Source organism: Phascolarctos cinereus, unplaced genomic scaffold, assembly GCF_003287225.1.
Source record: "Phascolarctos cinereus isolate Bilbo 61053 unplaced genomic scaffold, phaCin_HiC Scaffold_4;HRSCAF=312, whole genome shotgun sequence".
NCBI classification, from domain to species: Eukaryota; Metazoa; Chordata; class Mammalia; order Diprotodontia; family Phascolarctidae; genus Phascolarctos; species Phascolarctos cinereus.
In genome coordinates this window covers 544,747,317-544,772,037 of record NW_027555847.1, presented here as the reverse complement: position 1 = coordinate 544,772,037, position 24,721 = coordinate 544,747,317, and the positions used below count along the sequence as shown (strand labels likewise).

General features: G+C 40.9%; 1 protein-coding gene across 4 annotated transcripts in view; it reads right to left on the bottom strand.

The window, feature by feature from the left end:
- Positions 1-22,737, bottom strand: part of NFATC1 (nuclear factor of activated T cells 1) — a 204,300-nt gene extending 181,563 nt beyond the window's left edge. For 3 of the 4 annotated variants that reach the window (XM_020986909.2, XM_020986910.2, XM_020986911.2), the window contains exon 1: positions 22,503-22,737. In XM_020986909.2, coding sequence (XP_020842568.1) covers positions 22,503-22,647 — 145 coding nt within the window. In that variant the 5' untranslated portion in view covers positions 22,648-22,737. Of the gene's footprint in view, positions 1-16,283; positions 17,084-22,502 lie in introns of those variants that run through there. The other variant, XM_078153554.1, reaches the window with a different exon arrangement.
- Between the last annotated feature and the right edge of the window lie 1,984 nt (positions 22,738-24,721).

The following is a 24,721-nucleotide window of genomic DNA, read 5'->3' as shown; positions in this document are numbered from 1 at the left end:
GTATATATGTTATATCCCTCCAGTAGAACCTAAGTTCCTTATGGAACAGTTTCTCTTGTCTTTGTTATCACCAGCACCTACCTCAGGACCTTAGTCATGCACTGCAGGTGTTTATTAAATGCTTGCTGAATTCAATTCAATTCACTTCACTTCAATCCAACTCTTAAGGCACTAGTACTCAAAGACTTTTCAGTTTGGTAGGACCTTTGAGGCTCACACTCTGGTCAAAGCCTCTAACACCCAGGGAGGGTCTTTGTTATTGTTGCTGTTGCTCAGTTGTGTCAGATTCTTCATGACCCCATTTGGGATTTTCTTGGCGGTGAATCACCATTTCCTTCTCCAGTTCATTTTACAGATGAGGAAACTGAAGCAAACAGGGGTAAGTGACTTGCCCAGGATCATATGGCTAGGAAGTGCCTGAGAACAGATTTGAACTCATGAAAAGGAGTCTTCCTAACTTTAAGCCAGGCGCTCTGTCCACTGTACTGCCTAAGTACCCTACGGTGGGAGGTCTCACCCAACTCTTAATGAGGCTTCCAAATAGGACTTAGTTAAGGACAGCACCTGAAACAAAAGATAAATGCTCTGTATTTTCCTTTTTCTACCCTGTGAGTACCTGTATTTTTAGGCCTCAGAAGAAAGAAGCAGGTTGGGAATGTTTGTCTCTGGAATGCCAATGACCACTGAATTCCAGCTTTTCCCTACAGCTTCCTGGATACCTTTAAACATTCTCCTGCTAGACAGCCAAGACTTGCAATATGGGGGAAGTTTTGCCTCCTCTGGTGTTCATTTCCAAAGGAAAGCTGGCTGCTCCTTGTCTGGACTAACTGCTTTCACTCCGTCCTGTGTAGAAATGTTTCCACCCCAAAGTACCACATGCTTCCCCCTTCATATTTTGGTATTACAGCTGGCCACTGACATCTCCCATAAAGACCTGAGAACTGCCACAATAGCAGCAGCCCTTCAAACAAGGGTGATCTCCTAGCAACGTACTAGGTTAAAAGGCCCCCAATTCCCACTCCACCTCTTCTTTCTCTTTATTATGTTGCACTGAAGTGCCCAGACTCCACTCAAGCCTCCCACTGAAATCTAGTGGGGTTTAAGGGCAGGCCTGCTGTGGTTACTTATTCTTCTCTATAACCCATCTATGTGTAGCATCCCAAGAATCCAACATAAAAACAAAGGATGAATTTTCTTTTTACACAAAAGTAACAACTTCAAAAGAACAAAAAACAATGGGCATGAGGTGTTCAGGAAACATTAAATATTGTGTTAAATATTAAAAACTGCCTATTTCCCTCCGAATTCCACCTTTGGAAGCTAAATGTATCCCATTGTTTCTGTGCTTAGCCTGAAATGGGTATCTCAAGCTGCTTAACCTAAGAAATTACCAGATGATATTTCCTTTAGGTTTTCTGTGACACAAAGCTGGCTTCACTGTGAATGATAAAGTGACAGGTTGCTAGGCTTTGCTTCCTAACATTTAAAGCCTTAGCCACTATATTAGGGACAGCTGTTAGACACTGATTACAATGTTACTCCACTCTGTATTATTTATCGATTCTTCCAGCAAGCATTTACTGAGTGCTGGTAAAAGTAACAGGTATTCTTGGTGCAGTGGATGGAGTGCTGAGCTTGGAGTCAGGAAGACTCATCTTCCGAGTTCAAATCCAGCCTCGGACACCTACTTAGCTACGTTACTCTGGGCGAGTCACTTAACCCTGTCTGCTCAAGTTCCTCATCTGTTAAATGAGCTGGAAAAGGAAACAGCAGAGCACTCCAGTATCTTTGCCAAGAAAACCCCAAATGTGGTCACAAAGAGTGGAATATTACTGAAACAACACAACGACAACTTTCTAGGCACTGAGGGTCTCAAGACAAAAATGAAACAGACCTTCCCCTTGAGAAGCTTACGTTCTGCTGGGAGGAAAGCAACACATACACAGAGAGCTAACAGTGGAAAATGCAATGTTGAATCGGAGGACCTGGGTCCTGATTCCTTTGAATTGGGCTTTTGAATTAGAGGACCTAGGATCAAATCCTGTGTCTGTTACTATCTGTGTGAATTTGGGCAAGTCATAGCCTCCCGGCCTCAGCTGCTTTATCTATAAAATGACAGGGGTTCCAAGAGTTTACTAAATACAAAGCACTGGGAATTGGTCAATTCTAGCTCTGAATCTATGATTCTAAATGCAAAGTATTTTTGATGTTGGGGGAGAGCACTCACACCTGGAAGGGGATCGGGATAGGCCTTTTAGAAAGAGGTGGCATTTAAGTCCTTAAAGAAGCTAGGGCCTCTAGGAAGTAGAGGTGAGGAAATAGTTTACTCTGGGCATAGGGCACACAACCTGCGCAAAATCATGCAGCCTGGAGATGGAATGCCACTTAAGGGGAACAGTAAATAGACCAGTTTGGCTAGAAGAGGGCATAATGGGAATAATATGCAGTAAGCCTGGAAAGACAGGTCAATCAATCAATAAACATTTGTTAAGTGCCTGCTAAGTGCCAGAGATAGAAAAAGAGGCAAAAGATAGCCCCTGCCTTCAAGGAGCTTACAATCTAATAGGAGACGCAGCATGCAAAGAAATATATGCAATGCAAGCTAGATACAGGATAAATAGAAAGTAATTAATAGAGGGAGGGCACTGGGATTAAGAGGGTTCGGGAAAGTTTCTTGTCGAATGTGGGATTTTAGTTGGAACTGAAAGGAAGCCAGCCAGGGAGGTCAGTAGTCCAGTCAGAGGAAGGAAAGGTTGGGGCCAACTTGCAAGGACTTTAAATACCCAACAGAGGGACTTTGAATTTTATCCAGAGGCAAATCCAGAAACTACCCTATTGAGTTAGGATATCAGTCCTTAGCAATACACTTAATATGCCTTGTTTAAGTAAGATGTGGAGTGATGGTAGTAAACCATTGGTATTTTCAACAGCTGGTGAGGCAAAAATGATTTGCTATTTCATAAGGGGCAGGAAATAAAGTGATGAATCTAGAACAGAAAAAGGGCAACACCCACTTACAGAACTTGGCTACTTGGCCTGACTACTGGGCCTGGTGGGGGGTGGGGGACGGCCAGGGGTGGGGTGGGGAGGGGAGGGGACTAACAAGACAAGATACAGAAGAGTGACAAGGTGTTCCTGCCCTCAAGAACATTTCAGCAGTCACTTGTGGACACAGAGGTATGTGATTAAACAAGGTAAGGGAAGACAACGGAGGAAGCAAAGACTCCTTCCACCATATGTAAAGCAACCCAATCTCCCCACCACCTCACTTTCCCCATCCAAGCCACCCCAGCTTCCATCTTCTTCCATCTTCACCCAACTACAGACTAATGGGCTGTGCACCCATCTATTGTCAGGCTATCCAGTGATTACATTAACAGTAAGAAAGATAAGGGTAAGCACACCAGGGACAAGCAGAGGGCAATTTTAGTAGGCTTTAGGGGCTGAAAAAATTCTGGTACTAAAAGCACCTTAGCAAAACTTTAAATCACTAAGAAGAAGAAGAAAACGCCTTTGTGAAAAATAAGTGCAGCCTTAGGTTTTTCTAAGTTAAACAAATTACAAAATAAAAGCTTTAATGCCTCAACTTAATTATAAACACTCAACTAAATTGCCCTTTGTGGGCTATGTGATGATAAAGTCATTATTCTCTTTCCCAGAATAATAACAGTAAACAAGTTAGAGTTCCCCAACTTCCCCACTGAGTCTGAGCCCTTCCAATGTAGAACGTTTGTTAGCTTCCCTCCCAAGGGATAAACACCCAAGGCAATGACCCTCCCTAGTCTAGCATGCTGAGATCCAGAAGAGCTTAGTTAATTATGATGTCTGTTGTTCCCAACCTAACTCAATTCTCCATGATACTGATTGTCTATGCAGTGACCCCTCTGCACTTCCTCAAGTTCCCCTCTCTGTTTCCTTTCACTCTCCCTGATAGGTTCTACCCAATTTGGTTTTATTAGCCACTTAAATTCAAATTTTAATTATTTAGCTATGATATTTACACAGAATGAAAACATTTCCAGAAACTTTCTTAGCAACTCTGGGATGTTCAAGCTGATTTATATCATGTCAGGCACAAATGTTCTCAACACCTATTAAAGTCACTTTCTACTAGATGCCTTAGGAAACTGGCTATTTGCCAAGAAGAGTTCATTAAATTACACTATAGATTGCTACAAAAGAAATGGAACTATTTTAAACAAACACCAGGAAAAAAGTCACTTCAATAAAACTGACCATAATAATTTTTAATTAATATGGTGCAAATACCAACTAATATAAGGGTACAATATGTATCTCCTTTTTCTAATACTACACTAATTTTCAAAACATTACTCCTACATGACACAGTTCCTGAATACATCTAGCTACTCGAAATTTTTTTTTGTTTCATACTCTGTAACATTTTCTCCACAAATCCAGAAGTTAAATTATGAGCAACTGTAAAAAGTATGTAAATCAATTCCTTTAAGAAAAACAAAACTTATGTTTAAACAAACATCTTTACAGTAACTCAGTCTACATTCCCACACACCTGATCTGAACATATGCATTATAAACAAAATCTAAGAAATAGTAAAATGGAATGTGCATAGATTTTTTAATAAGTGCATTTATTCTCAAAGGGCAATATCATAGCATGACTAGTGCCCAACAATCTGACTTTCTTTTAAAACTATACAAAGTCCAGTGTTAAAAGTCATGTTCACCACCTCCTAACAGTATATCACATCTACAAGATGGTAGCAAGAAATACAAATTGCACTATATCAATGGTCTTCTGTCAACTCTCATACAAATCATCACTGAGTGTTTTTTTTTATTATTATTATTATTATGAGGAACTTACCCATTAGGATTTGCACTCTGCTAAACTGTAGCATGCATGCTAGAAATAGACTTGGGGAAAGTCTGATGGCCAAATTCTGCCCTCAGAATTGCATGTACATGCTTCCCTCCCTGACAGGGCAATGAAGGTAGGAGATACAGCCAAAAGAAGGAATGTGGCCTTTGACAAACTGAAAATAAAACTGAAGAACTGCATAAGATAGGCCAAGAATTGTGCAGTTGAAACACTGGCTGGTGAATATGTGCATGGAAATTCATAAGATGCATTACATAAGGGATTTTTTCATGTCGACCAATTGATATGATAGACAGCAACAGCCCTAGAGGTGTAGTTTTGGAGAGATAGCACAAGAATCTGCCAGCAAAGGAGGATTTGCAAAGACAGATCTAATGGTCCCATTGAAGCAATAAATAAATAATGTTTGAAAGGTTTTAAATATCTTTGACAAATAATTAGTTAAAGAGATATATTAGAGTTAAAGACCTTTAAAAGTTCATAATATGGCCTGGTAGCCTACACTTAGTACAGGTAGTGCTTACCAGGGCAGGATACTGAAACGTTCTCTCAAACAATAATACATTTTATGTAACTTGCCCCCCACCCCAATCACTCTTACTTAATATTTTGTTTCCATGGAAGTTTTTAAAAAGTTATTCATTATTTATTGTATCTGAAAACTGAAAGTAAATTCAAAGGAATAAAATGAATAGTTATTATAATTCCTCACCCTTAACTAAAGAAAATTGGAGATTTTTTTCCTCTTCCCCACCCCGTACCCGGAAAAAAAAAAAAGATACTGTGATTTCGATAAAAAGATATCCTTTGAAGAGTACCTATTTTTAATTTAATGTTCTTCTTAGTACTTATAGACTATATTTTACTCTCTTTTCTGTAGTGAATAGTAAGGACTAGAACCCCTGGGCAAAAGAATGTCACTCACAAGACCTGATTCCTCATTATGAGGTTGCCACCTACTCATTCATGTATCCAGCTACACAGTACAATTCTTCCATGTGTTGTGGGGGGGGGGTCTAATATTAATATATGATCACAGTGCTCTTTTTTATTTTAAAGCAACATTCAAATTCTCAACAATCATCTTGTAGCACAAGATATTTTCTTTCTACACAGAGAACATTAAGAAGTCATGATCAATGATTTTTTTTTCATATTTTAGAAAATGTCATTGCTCTCTGTGGAGAGACTCCAGACCACTACCCAGAACGCCTGACAGTGTCCTGTCAAGTTGCCGCAGTGACAATACTGTGGCAACATTGAGCAAGGCCGAAATAACTTGGAGAACAAGGGCATGCAGCCACACCCCTTAAACAGCTGATGGGAAAATCAACTATTGAATTACAGATGAAGGGGAGCAGGATTTCCCTGCTCTTAAGTGGAAAGGGAAGCCCATTCTCTCCCCTCCCGCAGAAAGTGGATCTGAAAACCAGCCTCAGCTGCACATCAGCTGTTTAAAGAGTAGAAAGGGGACAATGTGTGGGTAGGACCAATGCACCAATGTTGGTGGTAGAAGTCATTCATTCCGTTATTTATTCCAACAGTCAACAAACAGTTCTTGAGTACCTTGTTAGTCCTGTGCTAGTGATTATGTGAGATGCAAAATGTGTAAGACAGGGTACTCCACCAAACTCAGGAGTCACAGGGTACTGAGTTCAACATGCCATCTCTGCCACTTACTATCTGTGTGACCTGAATCTCTCTCTGAGCTTCTTAGCTTCTATTTCCTCATCTGTAAAATGAGAGGCTTGGACTGAGTAATCATTAAAGTCCTTTTGAGCTCTATGAGCCCATGACTTGCCTTCAAGAAGCTTATAAACTAGAAAGGACACATCATGTTACATAGAAGTAACAATTAAGGGCAGCTAGGTGGTGCAGTGGATACAGTGGTAGGCCTGAAGTCAAGAAGACTCATCTTCCTGAGTTCAAATCTGGCCTCAGACACTTGCTGGCTAGGTGGCCCTGAGCAAGTCAACTAACCCTGTCTGCCTCAGTTTCCTCATCTGTAAAATGAGCTGGAGAAGGCAATGGCAAACCACTCCAGTATCTTTGCCACGAAAATCCTAAATGTGTTCAGGGAAGAGTTGGATACAACAGAACAACAACAATAAAAGGCAATCTATAATTGAATATTGAATGAGGAGTGCAGAAAATAATTTAAAAAAAAGTTTAATCATGCTGGGAAGCAAGCAAGGATTACACAATTTTGCAGTCCTCAACCTTGCCAATATGCATATATTGAGTGTACATATCCTTGCTCTCGAGTATTTTTCCAGTATCAACCTGTGCTTCTCCGTTAGTAACTATTAGTGACCTATTATTGATTCGGTTAGAGTAGACCATAATGTCCCTACTTTGGAAGGACTGAGCTAACAGGCAGGAGGCAACACTTGTACTTTTCAGTCTGTGCTGACCAGCTGCTCTTTTCTAGGTACAACTCTTGGTAGCTGATTATTTAAATCAACTCAAGCACTGTCTTAGCCTCTCAGCCTCAGCCTAGCACACTATTAGCTGCAGGGTTTAATACAGTAGTCAAGAAGGAAAAGATTCCCTAACAACTTTACTAAGCTACCAAAATAAGGAAACAAAAGACAACTCAGGGTCTTCTGCGAAAAGTTTGAAGCCTAGTTCTCTGTTGTGAGATAACCTACCCCCTCTCTTCTTTACGTATGGAAGGCCTACCCAGGCTCCACGGCTCAGCTTAAATCCTATGTAAGGTTTCTGGGAAGCTGAGGTGATCTTCGACAATCCTAATTGGGCCTTCAATGATTATTCAATCTATTCCTCATTCATTGGATATAATATTCCGCTGCTTGATTTCAGCAGACAGCATGGTTTAATGGAAGTCAGTCAAATCAACAAGTGTTTATTTAAATACCTATACCATGTGCCAGACACTGTGCTAAGAGCTGGAAAGCCCTCTCATCTTGGCATCAGGAGATACCTCAGTTTGTATCTAAATGACATGTACCAGTATGATGTTAAACAAGCCACTTACACTCACTGAGACTCAATTTCTTCACTATGAAGTTGGAACAGTGAACCTGACAACGCCAACCCACAAGTATGTTGGGAACAAAGTGCTTTGTTAACCTCAAAGTGCTATATGAAAGTGAGTTATTATTTCAAAAAAGGACCTGGGAAACCATCTAAGTCCCACTGCACCCCAACTTTGCAAATGAGGAAACAAAGGAATTTGCCACCTCTTATTTGTCAATTATCCTTTCCCACATATGTTTCCTTTCTCCCCAAAGAGGCTATAAATCTCTTGAGGACAGGAGTTGTATTTCTGGGACCTACTGAAAAACTCTATTCACAGTAAGGTTCAACACTCCAGATTGGAGCAACTTCTAGGATAATAATAATAATAATGATGATAATAGCTAAATTTTATATGGTTTGCAAGGCACTTTACAAATATTATCTCATTTGAACCTCACAACAACTTTTTGAGGTAGATGCTATTATTATCTCTATCTTTACAGATGATGAAACTGAGGCTGAGTTTAAATGACTTGCCCCAGGTCATAAAGCTAATAAGTATCTGAAAACAGGTTTGAATTTAGGTCTTCCTGACTCCAGGTCCAATGCTCTATCCACTGTGCCACCTAGCTGCTGTTGATATATCTAGACAGTATAATAACAGTATTATAAATATTATTTAATATTTAATTCTTTATTTGATGGTATTAATTATTTAATATATAAATAAATGTTATTATTTCATAAAGTAGACTTTTTCTATTACTTCAGAATAGCCTAAAGAATCTGGCTACCTAATGTTCACCACTAGAAGGCTGATTTTTCAACTAGATTGTCTAAACACCTGGTGATTTTGCATAGAAACTTTACTAAATAACCTATCTTGAATTTTGCGCATTCTCTCCATTCAAAGGAATACCATCCTAATTCCAAGCCCTTAGCACTCCTTCCAAGAAGCAATCAGATAACCTCCTAATTGGTTTTCCCCTTCCAGTCCATCCTCCACATAGCAGCCAAATGGTCTTCCTAAGGAACAAGCCTGATCATTTCACGCCCCTGCTAAATGGCTCCCCAGTTCCTCTAGGATAAAATATGAACTCCCTTGTTTGGCATCTAAAATCCTTTATACTCTGACTCTTGCCTACCTTTCTAGACTGATTTCACATTACTCCAGCTCACGCAATCTGTGTTCCTACCAATCTCACCTCTGTATCTTCTCATGGAATTCTATTCCTCATCTCCACTTGTAAACCCCAGCTCCCCTCATGCCTCAGCATAGTCACTGTCTCTTAAGTCAAGCCTTTCCTGATCATCTTCCCCAAAAATTTACTTTGGTTTTTGCCATGTATACTTTGTACTTAGCTGTGTACATGTTTTATACCAGTTGTCAAACACTAGGCCTGCAGATGCTCGAGGCTTACAATGCTACCAAGTGCTGCTCAAACTACAGTAAAATATAACTGATAAATATTAAACAAAATAAATAAAAATACAATAGAATATAGAAAATGTTAATATGTAGTTAGAAAACTACAGTCAATATGCAACCTAGAAGACTCCTTATGTACAGTTCAGTGGCTTTATTTCTATTTGAGTTTGACATCACTTTTGCATACCACCATCACCAATCCAGTAGAATACAAACTACTTCGGGGTGGGGTTGGGAGTAGAAAATAGCATTTCCAAAGCTTCTGCTTGGATATCTTGTTAGCAATTAGGCTATAGCATACCTGTGAGTTACATTTTAGTCTTAGAAGGGAGGAGGTTAAAAATATTCATAGTGTACGGAAGTGGAGTAGAAGAATATTGGGGGAAAGGGGTAATTGTGGTTGTGTTGGAGACAAGCCCAAAGGTTGACTATTATTGTCTAATGTTAGAAGTAATAGTCATCACTTCCTAATACTATATCACTTGATGCTAAATCTACAAAATGGTGGCAAGAAATACAAAATACATAGCACCACTGACCTGTCTTCAACTCTCAAACAGATCATTGAGTGCCTTTTATCATCTTGAAAAACTTAACCGTTAGGATATTCTTTGTGCTAAACTGTAACAATACAATGCTAAAAATAGACCTGGGAAAAGTCTAATAGCTAAATTCTGCTCTCAAAATTGCAGGGGCATTTTTCCCCCTAACTGGCTTCCCACAGGATGATGAAGGTAATAGATACTGCTACAAGGAAGAATGTGGCCTTTGACAAACTGAAAAATAAAACTGAAACTGAAGAACTATGTAAGATAGGCCCAAAAACTTATATGTGAAATACAGTCTATTGATTGGCTTCTCAAGGAGGGCAGGATGAGACTTATTTTCAGACCTTCCCATTGGCTGATCACACTCTCCCAGGACCAGGCAATAGCTGCTTAGGATCAGGCTATACACCCCCCCAAGGAAGCACTGAGCCCTACTTTGGAGACCACCATTTTACAGCTGTTATCTAGGCCTCTTGACATTCTTCTGTCCACACTCTAGCTTGTCTATGTCTTTCCTAAAATGTGGTGACCAGACCTGAATACAGTAGTCCATACAACATTTGACCAAGACAGCATTTAGTAGAACAATTGCCACCCTTGCTCTGGACACAATGTCTCTATTAAAGAAGTCTAGGGTATAATTATGATGCAATAGAAAAAAAAAACACTGGATTTGGAGTAATAATATAATTCTTCAAATTTGTAAAACACATATATTATCTCCTTTGGTCTTCAGAACAACACAGTGAGGTAGATACTATTATTATCTCCATTTTACAAATGACAAAACTGAGGATGAAGAAGTTAAATGACTTGACCAGAGTCACACAGCTAGTTTTCAAGGCAGGATTTGAACTGAGGTCTTCCTGACTCCAGTCTAGTAGCCTATCCATAGTCCCACCTAGCATAAACTAAAAGCCTGGCTCAACCATTTATTATCTGGTAGTCTTAGGCAATGAACTGAATATCTCTAGGCCCCTCTTCCCTGAACTATAAAATGAAGAGTCTAGACTAGATGAAATCTAAGGAGGCTTTCACTACTAATTCTGTTATCCTAATACTCATATTGAGCTGACAATCTCTAAACCCTCCTGAACTTTTTCACAAGAATTGTCTAGCCACACATCCCTGGCAATTCAAAACTCGTGAAGTTGTTTTTCTTTTTTAACTCAAGAATAAGAATTTATATTTGTACCTATTAAATTTCATCTCATTCTATCCTTTCAGATCTTTTCTGGACCTTACTCTGTCATACACCATGTTAGCTATCTCGTGACTTCAACTCCCACCTCATACACTTGCATGTATTACACTGGGCAAGTCACTTAACAGCTGTCAGCCTCAGTTTCCCCATCTGTAAAATGAAAAAGTTAACCACTAAAATATCTTCCAACTCTAAATTTATAATCCTATGATCCCTCCAAGCCTCACGTCTAATGACATGAAAAGCATGTCACCTACACCTTTATCCAAGATAATAATAAAAATGTTGATCATCATGGATACAAGAATAGTTCCCAGGAAACAAATCCCATTAAAGACCAAATCTATACTGGACATGGAGTCCAGATATAAAGGTTTTTGTCTTCATTCTGCCTATAACCTTTTTGTTAATTGATTTCCTATGTGCAATATATGGGAGACTGAAAGACTTCTGATTCTTTCCAAGAAAAGTGCCTTATTTTTCTAGATTAACTAGGCTAATGGAAAGGATAAAATAAGAGAAAAGGATGTTTTAAACCATTTCTTCTCAATATGTCATCTTTATAGAAAGAGCTATTTAATTTATAGGTTGAAAAAGAAGCCCAACCAAAGCAGCATGCTGTAGTATAAAATAACAGCTTATATTTCTTTTACAAGATGTATAAAACACTTTAAACACATTATCTGATTTTACTGATTTGGTCAATCAATAAACAAGCATTTATTAACCCTCTTCTAAATACAAGGCCCTGTGCTAAGGGCAAGAGATAGAAAGACAGAAGACAAATAGTCCCTGCCCTCAAGCTGCTTCTGCTCTAAGAGGGAGGTACACAATGCATACATATATAATTTTAAGAAGGGAGAACATGGACAGCTGATGGTATTAGGAAAAGTTTCAGGGTAGAAAGTTTGACTTGAGTCTAAAGGAACATAGAGATTCCAAGACAGAGAGGTAATGAGGAAAGACATTTCAGGCATGTGGGACAGCCCATACTAAGGCACAAGAATGGACGTTGTGTATGCAGAATGACAAAGTCAATATGGCTGAACCACAGAGTTCATGGAATGGAAATATGTGTAAGAAAACTAGAAAGGTATGAAGGGGCCAGGTTGTGAAAAGCTTTAAATGCCAGAGAGTGTAATAGGGAAACAGGAAGCCACCAGAGTGTATTGAGGAAGCAGGGGCACAGAGGGGAGAAGTAGTTAAAGAGGATAAAGGGAGCATGGTCAGACTTGAATTTTAGAAAAAATCGAATTGGTGTCTGTGTGGAGGACAGATTAGAATAAAGAGAAAACTGAGGTAATGAAGAAGAAAATAGGCCACCATTTGATAAATGTGGACAAATAAGGGCCCGAATTAGGATGGTGATTGTATGAGTAAAGAGGAGAGATGTGCAAGAGATGTTGTAAAAATAAAAAACTGCAAGATTTGGCAACCAATTGTCCACGTAGGGTGAGGGAAAGTGAAGACAACACCCAGTTTTTAAACCTAGGTGATCAGAAGATCATGATTCCCTCAAATAAGGAAGTTTGGAAGAAGGGTGGGTTTGGGAGAAAAGGTACAAGTTTTATACTGGAAAGATAAGGAGATACACACAAGACATCTAATTTAAAATGTCCAATAGGGCAATTTATGATGAAACCCTGGGAGATAGCTGCCACCTTTAGCTCCATTTTACAAATAAACAAGAAAGAAGGCTCAGTGGATTTGGAGTCAGAAGGCCTAGGCCCCAATTCCATTCTTAGCTACTTACAGCCTGTGTGACTTTGCGCTAGTCACTTCAACTGGAGGCCGAGTGAGGGGATGGACCTAGATGGTCTGAGGTTACTTCCACTGCTAAATCCTATGATCTAATGAACACAGCCATGGTTTCTGAAGGCTTTGGCCATGAGAGGTGATAGGTGTTAACCTCAGAAATCTAGAGGGATAAGTAATTGAGTAGAAACTATAACAGCATCAAAATAGGGACAACTTAGACAACTCTGTTAAGTTATGTAACCTTGGAAAACATACATATTTACCCAACAAAGGTGATCACTCCTATTTAGCATTACTAAAGTTTTGAGGAAAATCATAGTAGAAAAAAGTGTGTGTATGTATGTGTGCACATTCGTGCATGTGTGCATGCAAAGTGTTACACTTGTGCATATTTTTAAACTAACAATAATACTATATGTGTATGGATAAGTACATTCTTCAAGTTTATCTAAGAGATAAAGTCAGAGATTAACAAATCAATTTAATTCAAACTACACATCACTTATAAAACCATCGTAAATTTGTTTTCACTTAATTGACTATGAATAAATTATAAATGAATAAATTAGTTTTTTCAAGTTGTAAAAAAAATTGCAGGAAAATGAGAATGTTAGGCCTAGTGATCTATAAGTCATAATATGGTTAGGAGAACAGTATACAAGGTGTCCCCAAAGTCTTGGGTAACCTTGTATGTCAAGGAAAAGACTCACCAAAAAAAAAGTGCTAATAAAAATAATAATAAAAAGTACTAATAAATAAACATTTTTCACCAAAGTAAAGGAGTTACAGACAGAACCAAAACTGGGGTGTTTGAATAGCTATTAAAGATCTCTGTTAACGAACTGAAAAATGGGCTTTATAGTGAAGTGGAAAAATTTACTAATGAAACACATTTATTCAAAGACTAAGAGGATTAAAAGGAACCCCTGAAGGAACTTACAAAGCCAGGCAAGTGAGCAAGGTTAGGGGTAGCCTAAATTCAAAGCAAGTAAATGAAAACTACTTCCCAACAATAATTTATTGGACTCTTAGGTACCATCTAAGGATGGTTCTATATCCCTTTCACATAGCATTCTATCTCCTCCAGCCCCATTCTCCCTCCTACTGAGGTCTGGAGATCTGTGACCATGAAGGAGGATAAAAAGCAAACTAATCAGTGCAGGAGTTCCCTGATGGAGTTGATAATGAGGAGCAGACAATATCTCACTAGCTGGAATAGTTAACAACAACAATAACAACAAAAGAACAAGATATTGGACTTAAAGGGGTAGAAGATGACATGGAAAATATTATACATCCATTATATTAAATTGAGGGTCTCTGCTTGCCAAGAATACTGCATTTAGTTTTCATCACTTCGTTTCAAAAACTATAAGCAGAGAATCTCTTTAAAAAGCCAACAAAAAGGGACAGATGGAGGAAAAAGTTTAGGGGTGCTTCTTGTAGTTTGCTAAGAAGGCTAAGTAAAGAAGCGGCTTAGGTAAAGTAAGAGAAAACTGAATCACAGACTAGTCTCTACTTTTTTATTTAGAGTAACACAGGAATACTTGATGAAGAGGCCATGAATTTCAAAGTAAGCCAAGTGTTGATCTTCCTTATTAATTAGCCTAATTCACAAAAATCAGAGATGGAATCTCACAGAATCTCTGCTCTGGAAAATCATATTTTGGGTGTCATCCTTCATTCTGGTTGATCCAAAGAGATGGGGCAGAAAAACATACCCTCGATTAATGGAAGCAACAGGAAAGGATGAGATTCTGTAACTTAATTTACAACATTAAATCGTGTTGGCACACTTTGGAAGTGATTAAAAATGAGTGACAAGAAAGCTATGATGGCTTCTATAATTACTATATAATTTGGATGAAACTCAGGAAGTTTCATTAGTATACTTCTATTCACTGTCAGCTTATGAGCTGAAGAGAAATGTGTGGAAAAACCCTTCCCCATTTTGTAAAGCACTATCCGAGTGACCCAGTAGTTCTGGGCCTTTAATGCCTTCCTCAGTTCCCTCTGGCAGAGGCCACTGACCATCTGCTTCAGTGTGGCAATCTCCTTGTCTCTGTGGGTGATTTGTACATATCTTTTCGAGTAAATAAAACAATGACCAGTCTTACATTGTGGAAGTATAATTTTTAAGGCATTATATACTGATTCTAGTGACACGATACAGATGATTCTGTTTCAAGACTGAAATCCTTAGCGAGGGCATAAATCCCAATTGCTTTGTTTATTTATCAGAGGGCTCACAATGTATGGCTACCAAGATTTTTAAAACACTTTAAGTGTAAAGGTGCAAAGACAAAAGAGACCTAAACAACATCTTGTCCATCATTCTTGTAGGCAGTCTCCTTGGCTCAAAAATCTGGGACATCTACTCTTTCCCAGGCCTCCAAGTCCCAAGAGATTGGGATTTTGTTGAGACTGTCTCCTCAAATGAACAGCGGCCCAGAGGGGGGTATAGGGGGAAATTGGGGAAAGGCAGAGCCAGAAAGAAATCCTGGCCCTTTGATGAACGAGATAAGAACTGAGACAGGCTCCCCTTGCAGCCAGGAGTGGCAGGGGCGGATCCTAGAGGAGCCCCATGGGTAAGCCTATGCTTTTTCTCCCCCACCCCCTTCCCCCATTAAGCACCAAGGATTTCTCTTTCGAATCCCATCCCACTCCCAAGCCCAGAGAAGTGCAGGCCCTAGGAACAACAGCCTTCCATGCTCAGACAGGTGGGGGAAAAGGCAGAGAATAGCAGGAGTGAAAAAGAAAACCTCTACTTCCATCACTTGCAGGCGGCAGCAGCGGCAGCGGCCGCAGCCAAACCAGTCGCACGCACGAGTATCAATCAGCTCCGCCAATGTCAGAGCTTCAAAGAGCTCTTGCTCCTGTCCTGGGGCACTTTGCTAGCCAACCCGTGCTTATTTGCTGCACGCCAGACCCTCTCGCTCGTCTGCTGCCTCCTGGAGCGCCTGTCACCAGAGGTTGATTTAATTTAAGGGAGGGGGAAAGAGGAGGTACACTCAAAAAGGGACTTCTCTGCGCCTGGTCCCTCAAACCAGGAAATGCAAAGGCTGTCTCACGCTCCCCCCCAAACACCTATGCTGCATTGACCTGCTGGCGTTTCTCCTGAACCTGAGCGTAACACCTCCCCCAAACACACACACACACACACACACACACACACACACACACACACACACACACCCCCCTCTGCTTCAGCCTAGAGGCTGGGCCATGGCTAATCCTAGAGCCAGGCCAGGCCAGACCTGGCAAGACCCAAACCACCCCTTCACGGTCCCCCCCACCCATTCCCTCCTCTACCCGCTCGAACCCTGCCCACCAATACTCCCTCTCTCCAGAAAAACCAGTCCCTGTCTTAGTCCCCCAACTCCCAGAAAAAGAGGGTAACAAAACGCAGGAAAAAAGGGACAAGGTATTTGGAGATGAGGGGGTGGGGTGGAGTTGGGAAGAGTGAGAGATGACAGATGAGAGAAGCGCTTCACCCACCTTTGCCAGCTCCAGAGGTGCCCTCGTCGGCCTGGTTAAACTCGAAAAGGAAATCAAAGTCAAACTCCTGGTCTTCTTCCAGACCGGTCATGTCTGAATCTCTGAGGGAGAGAGACACCGCCTCCCCTTCTCTCTCCCGCCTTCCCCCTACTCTCTTCCCTAAAGTTTGTGGTGCTGTTGGGGGTTTTTTTTGAGGGGGGGGATGAAAGGGAGGGGATCTTATTAGCTTCCTGTCCTCCTCTCTTTCGGAGACGCCCGAGGACCCCGACTAGCCAAATCCAGACGCCTCCTGGACGACCACGGGAGCAAAGGGGAAGAAGGTGGAGTTCGAGCAGAGGAAGAGGAATGGGGGAGCAACTTTCTTCTTGCCCCGGACTCGGCGACTGCCTGCCTGTCCCTTTCTAAACCTCCGGCTGCTTCTAAGTCCCTGGGACACCTGTTGATCCACTGCTAGGAGAGAAGGAGAGGGAGAGAAAGCCTTCTACTCAGCTCCACCGTCCACAGCTAGAAGGGTCGCTGGCCCAGGCGGGGTCAGGCTGGAGCAGTGAAGTTCCCCTCCAGGCCAGTCTCACCCTCTCTCTGCTCAGTCCTCTCTCTCCAGCTCTCCCACCCCCGCCTGTTCTTAGCAAAGTGGGTGTAATTCAATCGCTCGGAGCTGAAGGACCAGGTAGAGAGAGCTGAGCTCTGCTCCGAGGCTGCTACCGCCTCTGCTGCAGGCGTCCTCTTGGGCTGTAATGTGACTCTCACCCTGTACCGCTGTATCTCCCTCCCTTCTCTTCCCTCCCTCTCTCTCCCTCTGTTGACGTTTCCGGGTTTATATAAACAAGCTGCTCTGCAATCCACCCGGCTTCCTTGTTTTAAAATAAACTCTCTACGTAAGTTAAAGCAAAAGTCCTTTTATTTTTTTTCCTTGCTATCTTTTGACACGGCTGGCCTCCCCCTTCCCCACAGTGAACAGTGAATAGGATGGTGAGGAGGGAGGCAAATTTGTCTATTTGTGTGCGCGCGCGTGTGTGTGTGTGTGTGTGTGTGTGTGTGTGTGTGTGTGTTCATCTCTCCTCTCCCCTCATGGTCTTTCCAAACTTCTTATTTGTAGATAACTATATGACTTCGATTGAGTCCCCCTCCCCTCTACCTGCACACACTCTTAAGCAAAACTGAAAAGAAGTTGTAAGATCACATGGATACACAACACACACACACACACACACACACACACACACACACACACACATACACACACACACACCCCCCCTTCATTCCTCAAGAGATAAACTTTAGGCTCTCTTTAGACCCACTGCGACCCAAACTTCATAGAGGAATATACCTTCTATCATGTTCCCTTCATTCCCCTTTCACTTTGTTCCATTTTTCTAACTCTTTTAATCTAAAGACAGGGCTGATAAAACTGGGGAAAATCTCTGGACCAGTACCAGCATATGACTGATGCTTATTAACTACAAATCGTGAAGCTTGGAGGATAGAAGAAGGGAATCCTAGGGGAAGATGAGGCACATATAGTCAGTCATCATGACAAATAACACATATACCTCAGTTTCAAGTTGCAGAACCAAATGATACCATTTTCCCCTTGGTTAAGTTATTCTGATGCAGTCCAATGCCCTCCCCAATAGTCCAAGAGCCATAATTTGCCAGTGTGTAAACAATCAGAAGGGAAAAAAGGGAAAGGACAGTGACTTGTTTGAAAGAGCTTCTGAAGGCCAATAAGTGTCCAGTTAAAATCTACTTTGCTAACATTTAGTTTTGTTTCTAAATAAACTTAGGACAAAATGCACTTCAAAGTACTGAATTAGGCTGAGGAGATGATACTGATGAGGATAATAGCTGTAGGACCTCTCTGATGCCTAACTATAAAAACCAGAGAGATGTAAAAATGGATCAGCGTGTGTCTGTGTGAAAGTTGGTGTTCTGATCACTGAAGAGTTCTGTGTAATGTCTATAAAATGAAGCTCCACAACAAACCATGAAAAAAGATAGAATTTTCCTACTTGCTTTAAAGACACCTAACCTAGGACTACCAAAGTTCATTCTTTAAATCCAGGGCTTTGAAAAGTCAATAGTAAGAACTTTAATTCACCTTGTCTCCTTGGAGTAAGTTTACTTACATTTCTAACTAACTCTGGAATCTACTACATGCAAATACTTTCAATGGCTCAGAAGCCAGGTAGGTCTAAGCTGAACTTGTAGATTTCCCCAAGTTTAAGGCTAGGTTTCAAAGGAATACTTTTTCCAAGTAGTTATGGAAGATCCTTGCAACTCAGAATCATAAACTTGGGGAATACCATTTTCCAGGCCCCATGGCTAAAAGAATGATCAGGAAGTGCCAGGAAAATCTAGCTTTTTTCCATGAGGATGGATTATGTATTTTTCTCTTTTTTCTTTTCATAATTAAGTACTGTATTGCTTACAAATTGTTTATTAAGCTTTACACAAGGCTGGCACACATCTGCCCTTGGTTTTGCTTCTAGCATTTTACTTACAGGCTGATGTTTAACTTGTGGTAACCATTGACTTGTGTTAGCATTGTTCAGACCATTCCCCTTCTTTAATAAAAATTTTTTTTAAAAAAGCAAGTGACCCATTCTTTCTTTTCAGTGATAATGCCAAAATTTAAAAAGATTTTTCCTGTGTATGTGTGGATCTTTGTGATGTATCCACTGGTGAGCAATTCTGTGAATTCTTTGTAGTATTTCTTTTTTTTTTCTTTTTGAGTCTTTCTTTGCTCCCATCTGCTATTCTAACTTTCAGGACTGAATCACCAGTGTATGTAAAGGCCTTGGCACTCAATTAAAACCACCATCTGGAATAGCAGGAGAATGAAAGATCATGGAGGTAAATTAATGGTGAGGAGGGTCTGAGAGACACCAAAGAAAGACCAGGGACAGTGGTAAGGGTATCATGTGCCACTCTAAAGGCTAATAAAAATGGATCTTACTTTTAACACTGGGAACTCATTGACCCTGCCATTTGGTGAGAGGCACCAAAAAAAAAAAAAGCAAAATCAGGACACTTCCCAGATGTTTTCCTTCAGTGATCCTCAACTGCTGACTTTCTACAGTGATAAACTCCATTCTAGTCTGGCCTTATTTATTTTCTAATAACAAACCCCAGTTAAAGAGGTGTGGTGGTGAGTTTGGTGGGTTTTTATTGTTGTTTGGGGCTCTTTTAAAAAAATTTTTTGAATAGAGGGTCTGAATTCTTTTGAAAAATCCATTTTCATTTTTAATACCCCACCACCACCACCACACACACACACACACACACACGCACACATACTTCAGCTCCAAAAGTCCTTACTATCTGTTTGGGCTTTGTCCACTAAAGCCATGTCCTAGACTTTTCCAGAGATGATAAACTTACCTACCTTCTTCCACACCCATACATTACCCCTGATTTCATCACTCCCTAACTTACAGGAAAACGACAATGCTTGTTTACCCAGTGGCCAGACACACTAACTTCCCATCTAATTTCACCTCCCTATACAATGGAAAAAACAGAAAAAAGTGGGCCAAATCTGGAAAATACCCTCTCTCTATTCTTTACCAGTGCCATACTCCAGTCTAGCTACCACATGTGTCTAGCATCTTCCAAATGGTTCAGAGTGATTTGGCTGGGGTTTGATTTGCCCATTCAGCAGATATTAGTGTCTCCATTGAAATGTTTAGTTTGGCCCACTTCCTCACTGAAGCTATGTGATGTTAATAGGATATAAAGCTCAAGTGTTGGGATGTGATAAGGCTAGGTGAAAGCCAATGACATTTACTAAATTGGGTTAGAAAACAACTCCATTAAGTGGTGGGAGAACACAGAAAGCTTTGTTCAATTTAGTTCTTTAGAACCCTTGGGGTGTTCTGTGGGATGGAGAAACTTCTTGAATGAGTGAGTACCTGCAGGGCCTAAAAGGACTAGCTCTCCATATTTGCCACACTTTGAAAATCAGCCACAACGCTTTCGGGAACAACAGTTTTTAATGACCTTCAACCCAGATGCTTCTAGACTTTTGGGAGATGCCAAAGAATCACTGAGATGCTCTGTGACCATCTGATGTTTTAATCACTCTTTCCATCAGAAATGAGTAATGGAATAATCTCTGCATTTTATACTAGTGCATAAAATAGTATCTTTTCTTTACCCAGAATCATCAGGCAGTGGTAGACCTTAATTTACTAGGAGCAATTCACTCCTTGAAGAGTTTGCCTATGTATTTACAAGATTAGATCATACTTTCTGGTTGGCCTAATTTTTTAGTCCCTCTAAAATATATCAACACTTATTTATTCAAACTAATTACTGCAGATAGCTTGTGGTATTTTAGTAGAGATATTTATAAAATTTCCTTAACTAGAAAACCATAAAAACCCCTCCTTTTAAAAGTTGACTTCTTTCTTAGTGAAAGAGGTTTACTTATTAGAGGATGGAATACTGAAAGTTTATTTTGAATAAAGTGAAACCTATGTATCATGGCTATATCATGTCCTTAAAAACTAGGTAGGAAGCGCTGTGAAAATGTGTTCTAAGCTTCCCAAAACTTTCCTATTGACAAAAACTCCTTGAACATTTTTAGAAGACTGCTGAAAAAGAGCAGAAAATGTGAGCAAGCCCTAGATAACATGGTTCCACAAACACTAAAAAATATCGATCAATAATATTTATATGAGTTAGATATGTTTATACTTATATGAAGTCCTTAGTTTAAAATTGGGGAGTAACAGGGCAATTCCAAGGGCAAAGGGCCTTTCAAACTGGCAATATTCAAAAACTAATGTACTATACATAGTGGTAATCATATTTGAAAATAATAAAATCAAAGCATTTCATTTATACTCCAAATCACTATTGTTTGGCCCTTGGGATAAAGAGAAGCAATCATTCATTTGACAGGAAAGACTTGCTTTTTAAAAACAAATTAAGCAAAGTGTAACAGTTGTGTTTAAGTAGCTTAGAAACTGATAAGTAATTGCAAGTTTATACTATCCAATTAACATTTCAAAAGTATAATATTAAACATCCTTTAATAGATTGTTTTCGAATAACTTTTTCTGAAGACTACTCTAGGCAGGATTTTTTTTCCTTTTCCTTTTTTTTTTTTTAAAGGGGAGAGGAGGCGGATTTGGAGTGGAACAAGTAAACCGTGGCCAAAATCTTGAGCACAGAAGTTGTGAATTACAACTCAAAGCTACAAATTCAGGAGAATCCCATAATTAATTTAACCTAATTAGTGGTTACCAGATAGGAAATAAAAACTACTTTCCAGGTGTCAATGCCTAATTCTCCATTTCAAAAGCTTACCGGTGATTTTCCTCACAATAATGAAGGGCATAAATGAACTTGGCTGACACCTTCCAAAATATTTTGCAACATTTTCTGAAATAGTTTTCTAATTTTTGTAAGAACAAAGTGGTTTTAATTAGAGGGTAACAGGTTTTATTATATTTCATCATGTCATGCTGTTGTCCCTCACATTTAGTGGTTTAACTGGACACAAGCTACATTCAATTTGCAAAGTGCAACTTGTCAACATTCATATGGAACGCGTACAAAGGCAACAGTGTCCGCAATATTAAAGATTCTGTTTACTCTAAACCAAGCATTCCAAGGGTGGTCTCTCCTTTCTCAAAGAAGCGATATTTCATCCTAAAGTAAAACGCATTGTTTTGTTTTGATGGCGCAAACCCCACAAAAAAAAAAAGGCAAGCACGACTAGTGCATTTTTTCCCCCTGAGTTTTCTACAATCTTAGTCCAATTTAAGCATCCAGAAGTGAAGGCCAAGTTCGTGCAGTCAGCGCAAGAGGAAGAGGAGACACCTATTGGCAAGAAGTCGCATTCAAAATCAAGGCTGCTTTGGGGAAACACCAGGGGGACACCGCTTCCCAATCACTGCAGCCAGCCAGCGCCAGCAGCTCCGTCAAAGTCCGTGCGTCTCTTTCTCCAGCCTCAGTGCGCCCCAGGTGCCCCTAGCCTTCTCGACCCAGTTACCTCCGTCCCTCTTGCCCATCACCTGCCCATCTACTCTCAGCGCTTTCCAAATCCCCAGTCTAGACCCCCGAACGCTTCTGTATTCCTCTACCCCGCCCTCCAGAAGCTCCAGAATTCTGACCAGAGCTGGCAAGAGTCGGCAAAGTTACACATATCAAATAAAGAACGGGAGAAAGGGATGGGGTTGGGGGGGGGGAGACAGAAACCGATGAATTTACCTTCTTCAGCTGATTTCATTGTGGTGGCAGCCGCGGTGAAAGGGCAGGAAGGGGACTGCAAATCCACCAAAGTTTCTCTCCCGCAAGCTGGAGCCGGAGGTCCAAATGGAAACTTGGAAGACACTGGAAAGCTGGTGCTTGGCATCCACTCGGCAGCGGTGTGAGGAGGTGGTGGGTCTCCAATCTCTCCTTCGCTCGCTCTGTTTCTCGCTCGCTCTCTGCGTTCCCTTCCCTCCCGCCCGCCCTCCCGCTCTCCCTCCCGCTCTCCCTCCCGCCGGCTCTTTCTCCCTTTTGCTGGTCCCCTTTTCCCCAATGCTTCCCTCACTCACTTTCCGTCTCTACCCTTTACCCCGCGCTCCCCGAGGCTGTCTACTTTTCCCCCCTCTTTTTTCCCCCTTGTAATATAGGGAACAACCGGAGTTTGTGTCTTCCAAGTGGAAACTCAAACGCTTTCCACCTACGGAAAGGGGGAAAAAAACCCTTAAGCTAATAGCAGCTTTCCCCAGTGAAATGTCATTGAGGTGCGTGTATGTGCGCGCCTGGGTTAAGAGCACGAACTAGCTCTGTTGCTGCTGCTGTTGCTGCAGTCCTGATTAAAAGAGGGAGGGGGAGAGAGCACTTGGGAAGTTTATTCTTCTTCTTCTGTCTCTCTCTCTCCCCTCTCTTTCTTGCTCTCTCTCTTTCTCTCTCTTTTTCTTTCTCTGTCTTATTCAGTGGTGTTTTTTTTGCTCAGTGAGTTTGAAGAGTCTCTAAGTCTCTCTCTGACGCAGGGCAGCTCTCTCTGACTGCTGCCTTTTTAAAGCTGGAAAACACCCTCCCCGCCTTCTCTCCTCACACCCCCCTCCCCTCCCCGTGACATCACAATCCTGCCAGCTCCCCTCTTCGGCAGCAGTCTGTGAGGAGCCAGCAGGAGGCAAGAAAAGTCTTCGATACAAGAAGAAAAGTACTACAGTCGTCGTCCTCTTCCTCCTTAGACACCTCTCCCTCTCCCCCTCCCCACACACCCCCTCACTCCCGCCACTGCCACCCTCGCCTGCTGCTTCTTCTTGAAGCTGCTTCTTGTGTCCTGCGTTTGCTTCACAAAGTCACATTTCTAATAAGCGCATAAATTAGCAAACTAATTAAAATCTTGAAAGTCTCTCTGTGTACATATGAGTTTATATAAGCAGCGTACTTATTTAATGAAAGAAGAAGGAGGGAGGGGTGGAAGGGGAGGAGGATGGTTTTGCAGAGAGAGCCTTGCATGCTGAAGTCATTATGTAAAATAGCAGGCTTCCCCCACTGGAAATTTGGAAAAGAGCTTCAACTGGCAGGCAATAGAAAGGAAAATCCCATTCCGTTAAATTACTAACAGACTTGATGGACTTGATTTCAATCGCCGAGATTTATTGTTATTATTATTATTATTTATGATAATGTAAATATCTCAGCAACAGTCTGCCCAATTGGTTGCACTGCCCAGTAGTAAAGAGTGTAGAAGAATCTGCCCAAATTTTCAAGCTACCTCTTCTTTCCACCCACCCCCATCCCTGTCTTGTGACCCAACCCTAGCCCATATAGGGCAGAGTGGTATTTTACAGGAGAAACTATGGAGATTTCAATTAAGTGTGTAGAGTCTGCGGGGGAGGGGGAGAGAGAGAGAGAGAGAGAGAGAGAGAGAGAGAGAGAGAGAGAGAGAGAGAGAGAGAGAGAGAGAGAGAGAGAGAGAGATTCCATTCCCCTCAAAACTTCTGCTAATTCAATTCCTTCTCACTTCTATGCTTCTCTTACTCCAAACCTTCTCCATCTCCCCAGGCTCAGTTCAGCTGGCAAAAACGGGACCATATTTTCTTGTTGGAGTTGGATAGAAGGAATTGGAGTGTTAGGGCGGTTAAAATGTCTGGTGTATAAAAAAATCATAAATCTATTGCACGACACCCTTATGTGGTTTAAAATAAACCCAACACAAGCAAAAGTCTGTCTGCTGCTGCTAGGGAATTGGAGGCCACTACTGATTCCTGGGGGTAGTTATTGTACTCCATAATTACTGAAAATATTCCACATCCAACCAACACTGACTAGGAAAGAGGAAAAAGTGTTTTCTCTTTTGATACACCAAATGAGCAATGAGTTATACACTGCAATACAGGTACCAATTTAAAGACTTCAACGTTTTGTTTTTCACCTTTTCAAACATAAATATAACATTTATTAGTTTAAGCCATTATTCCAACAGCCAA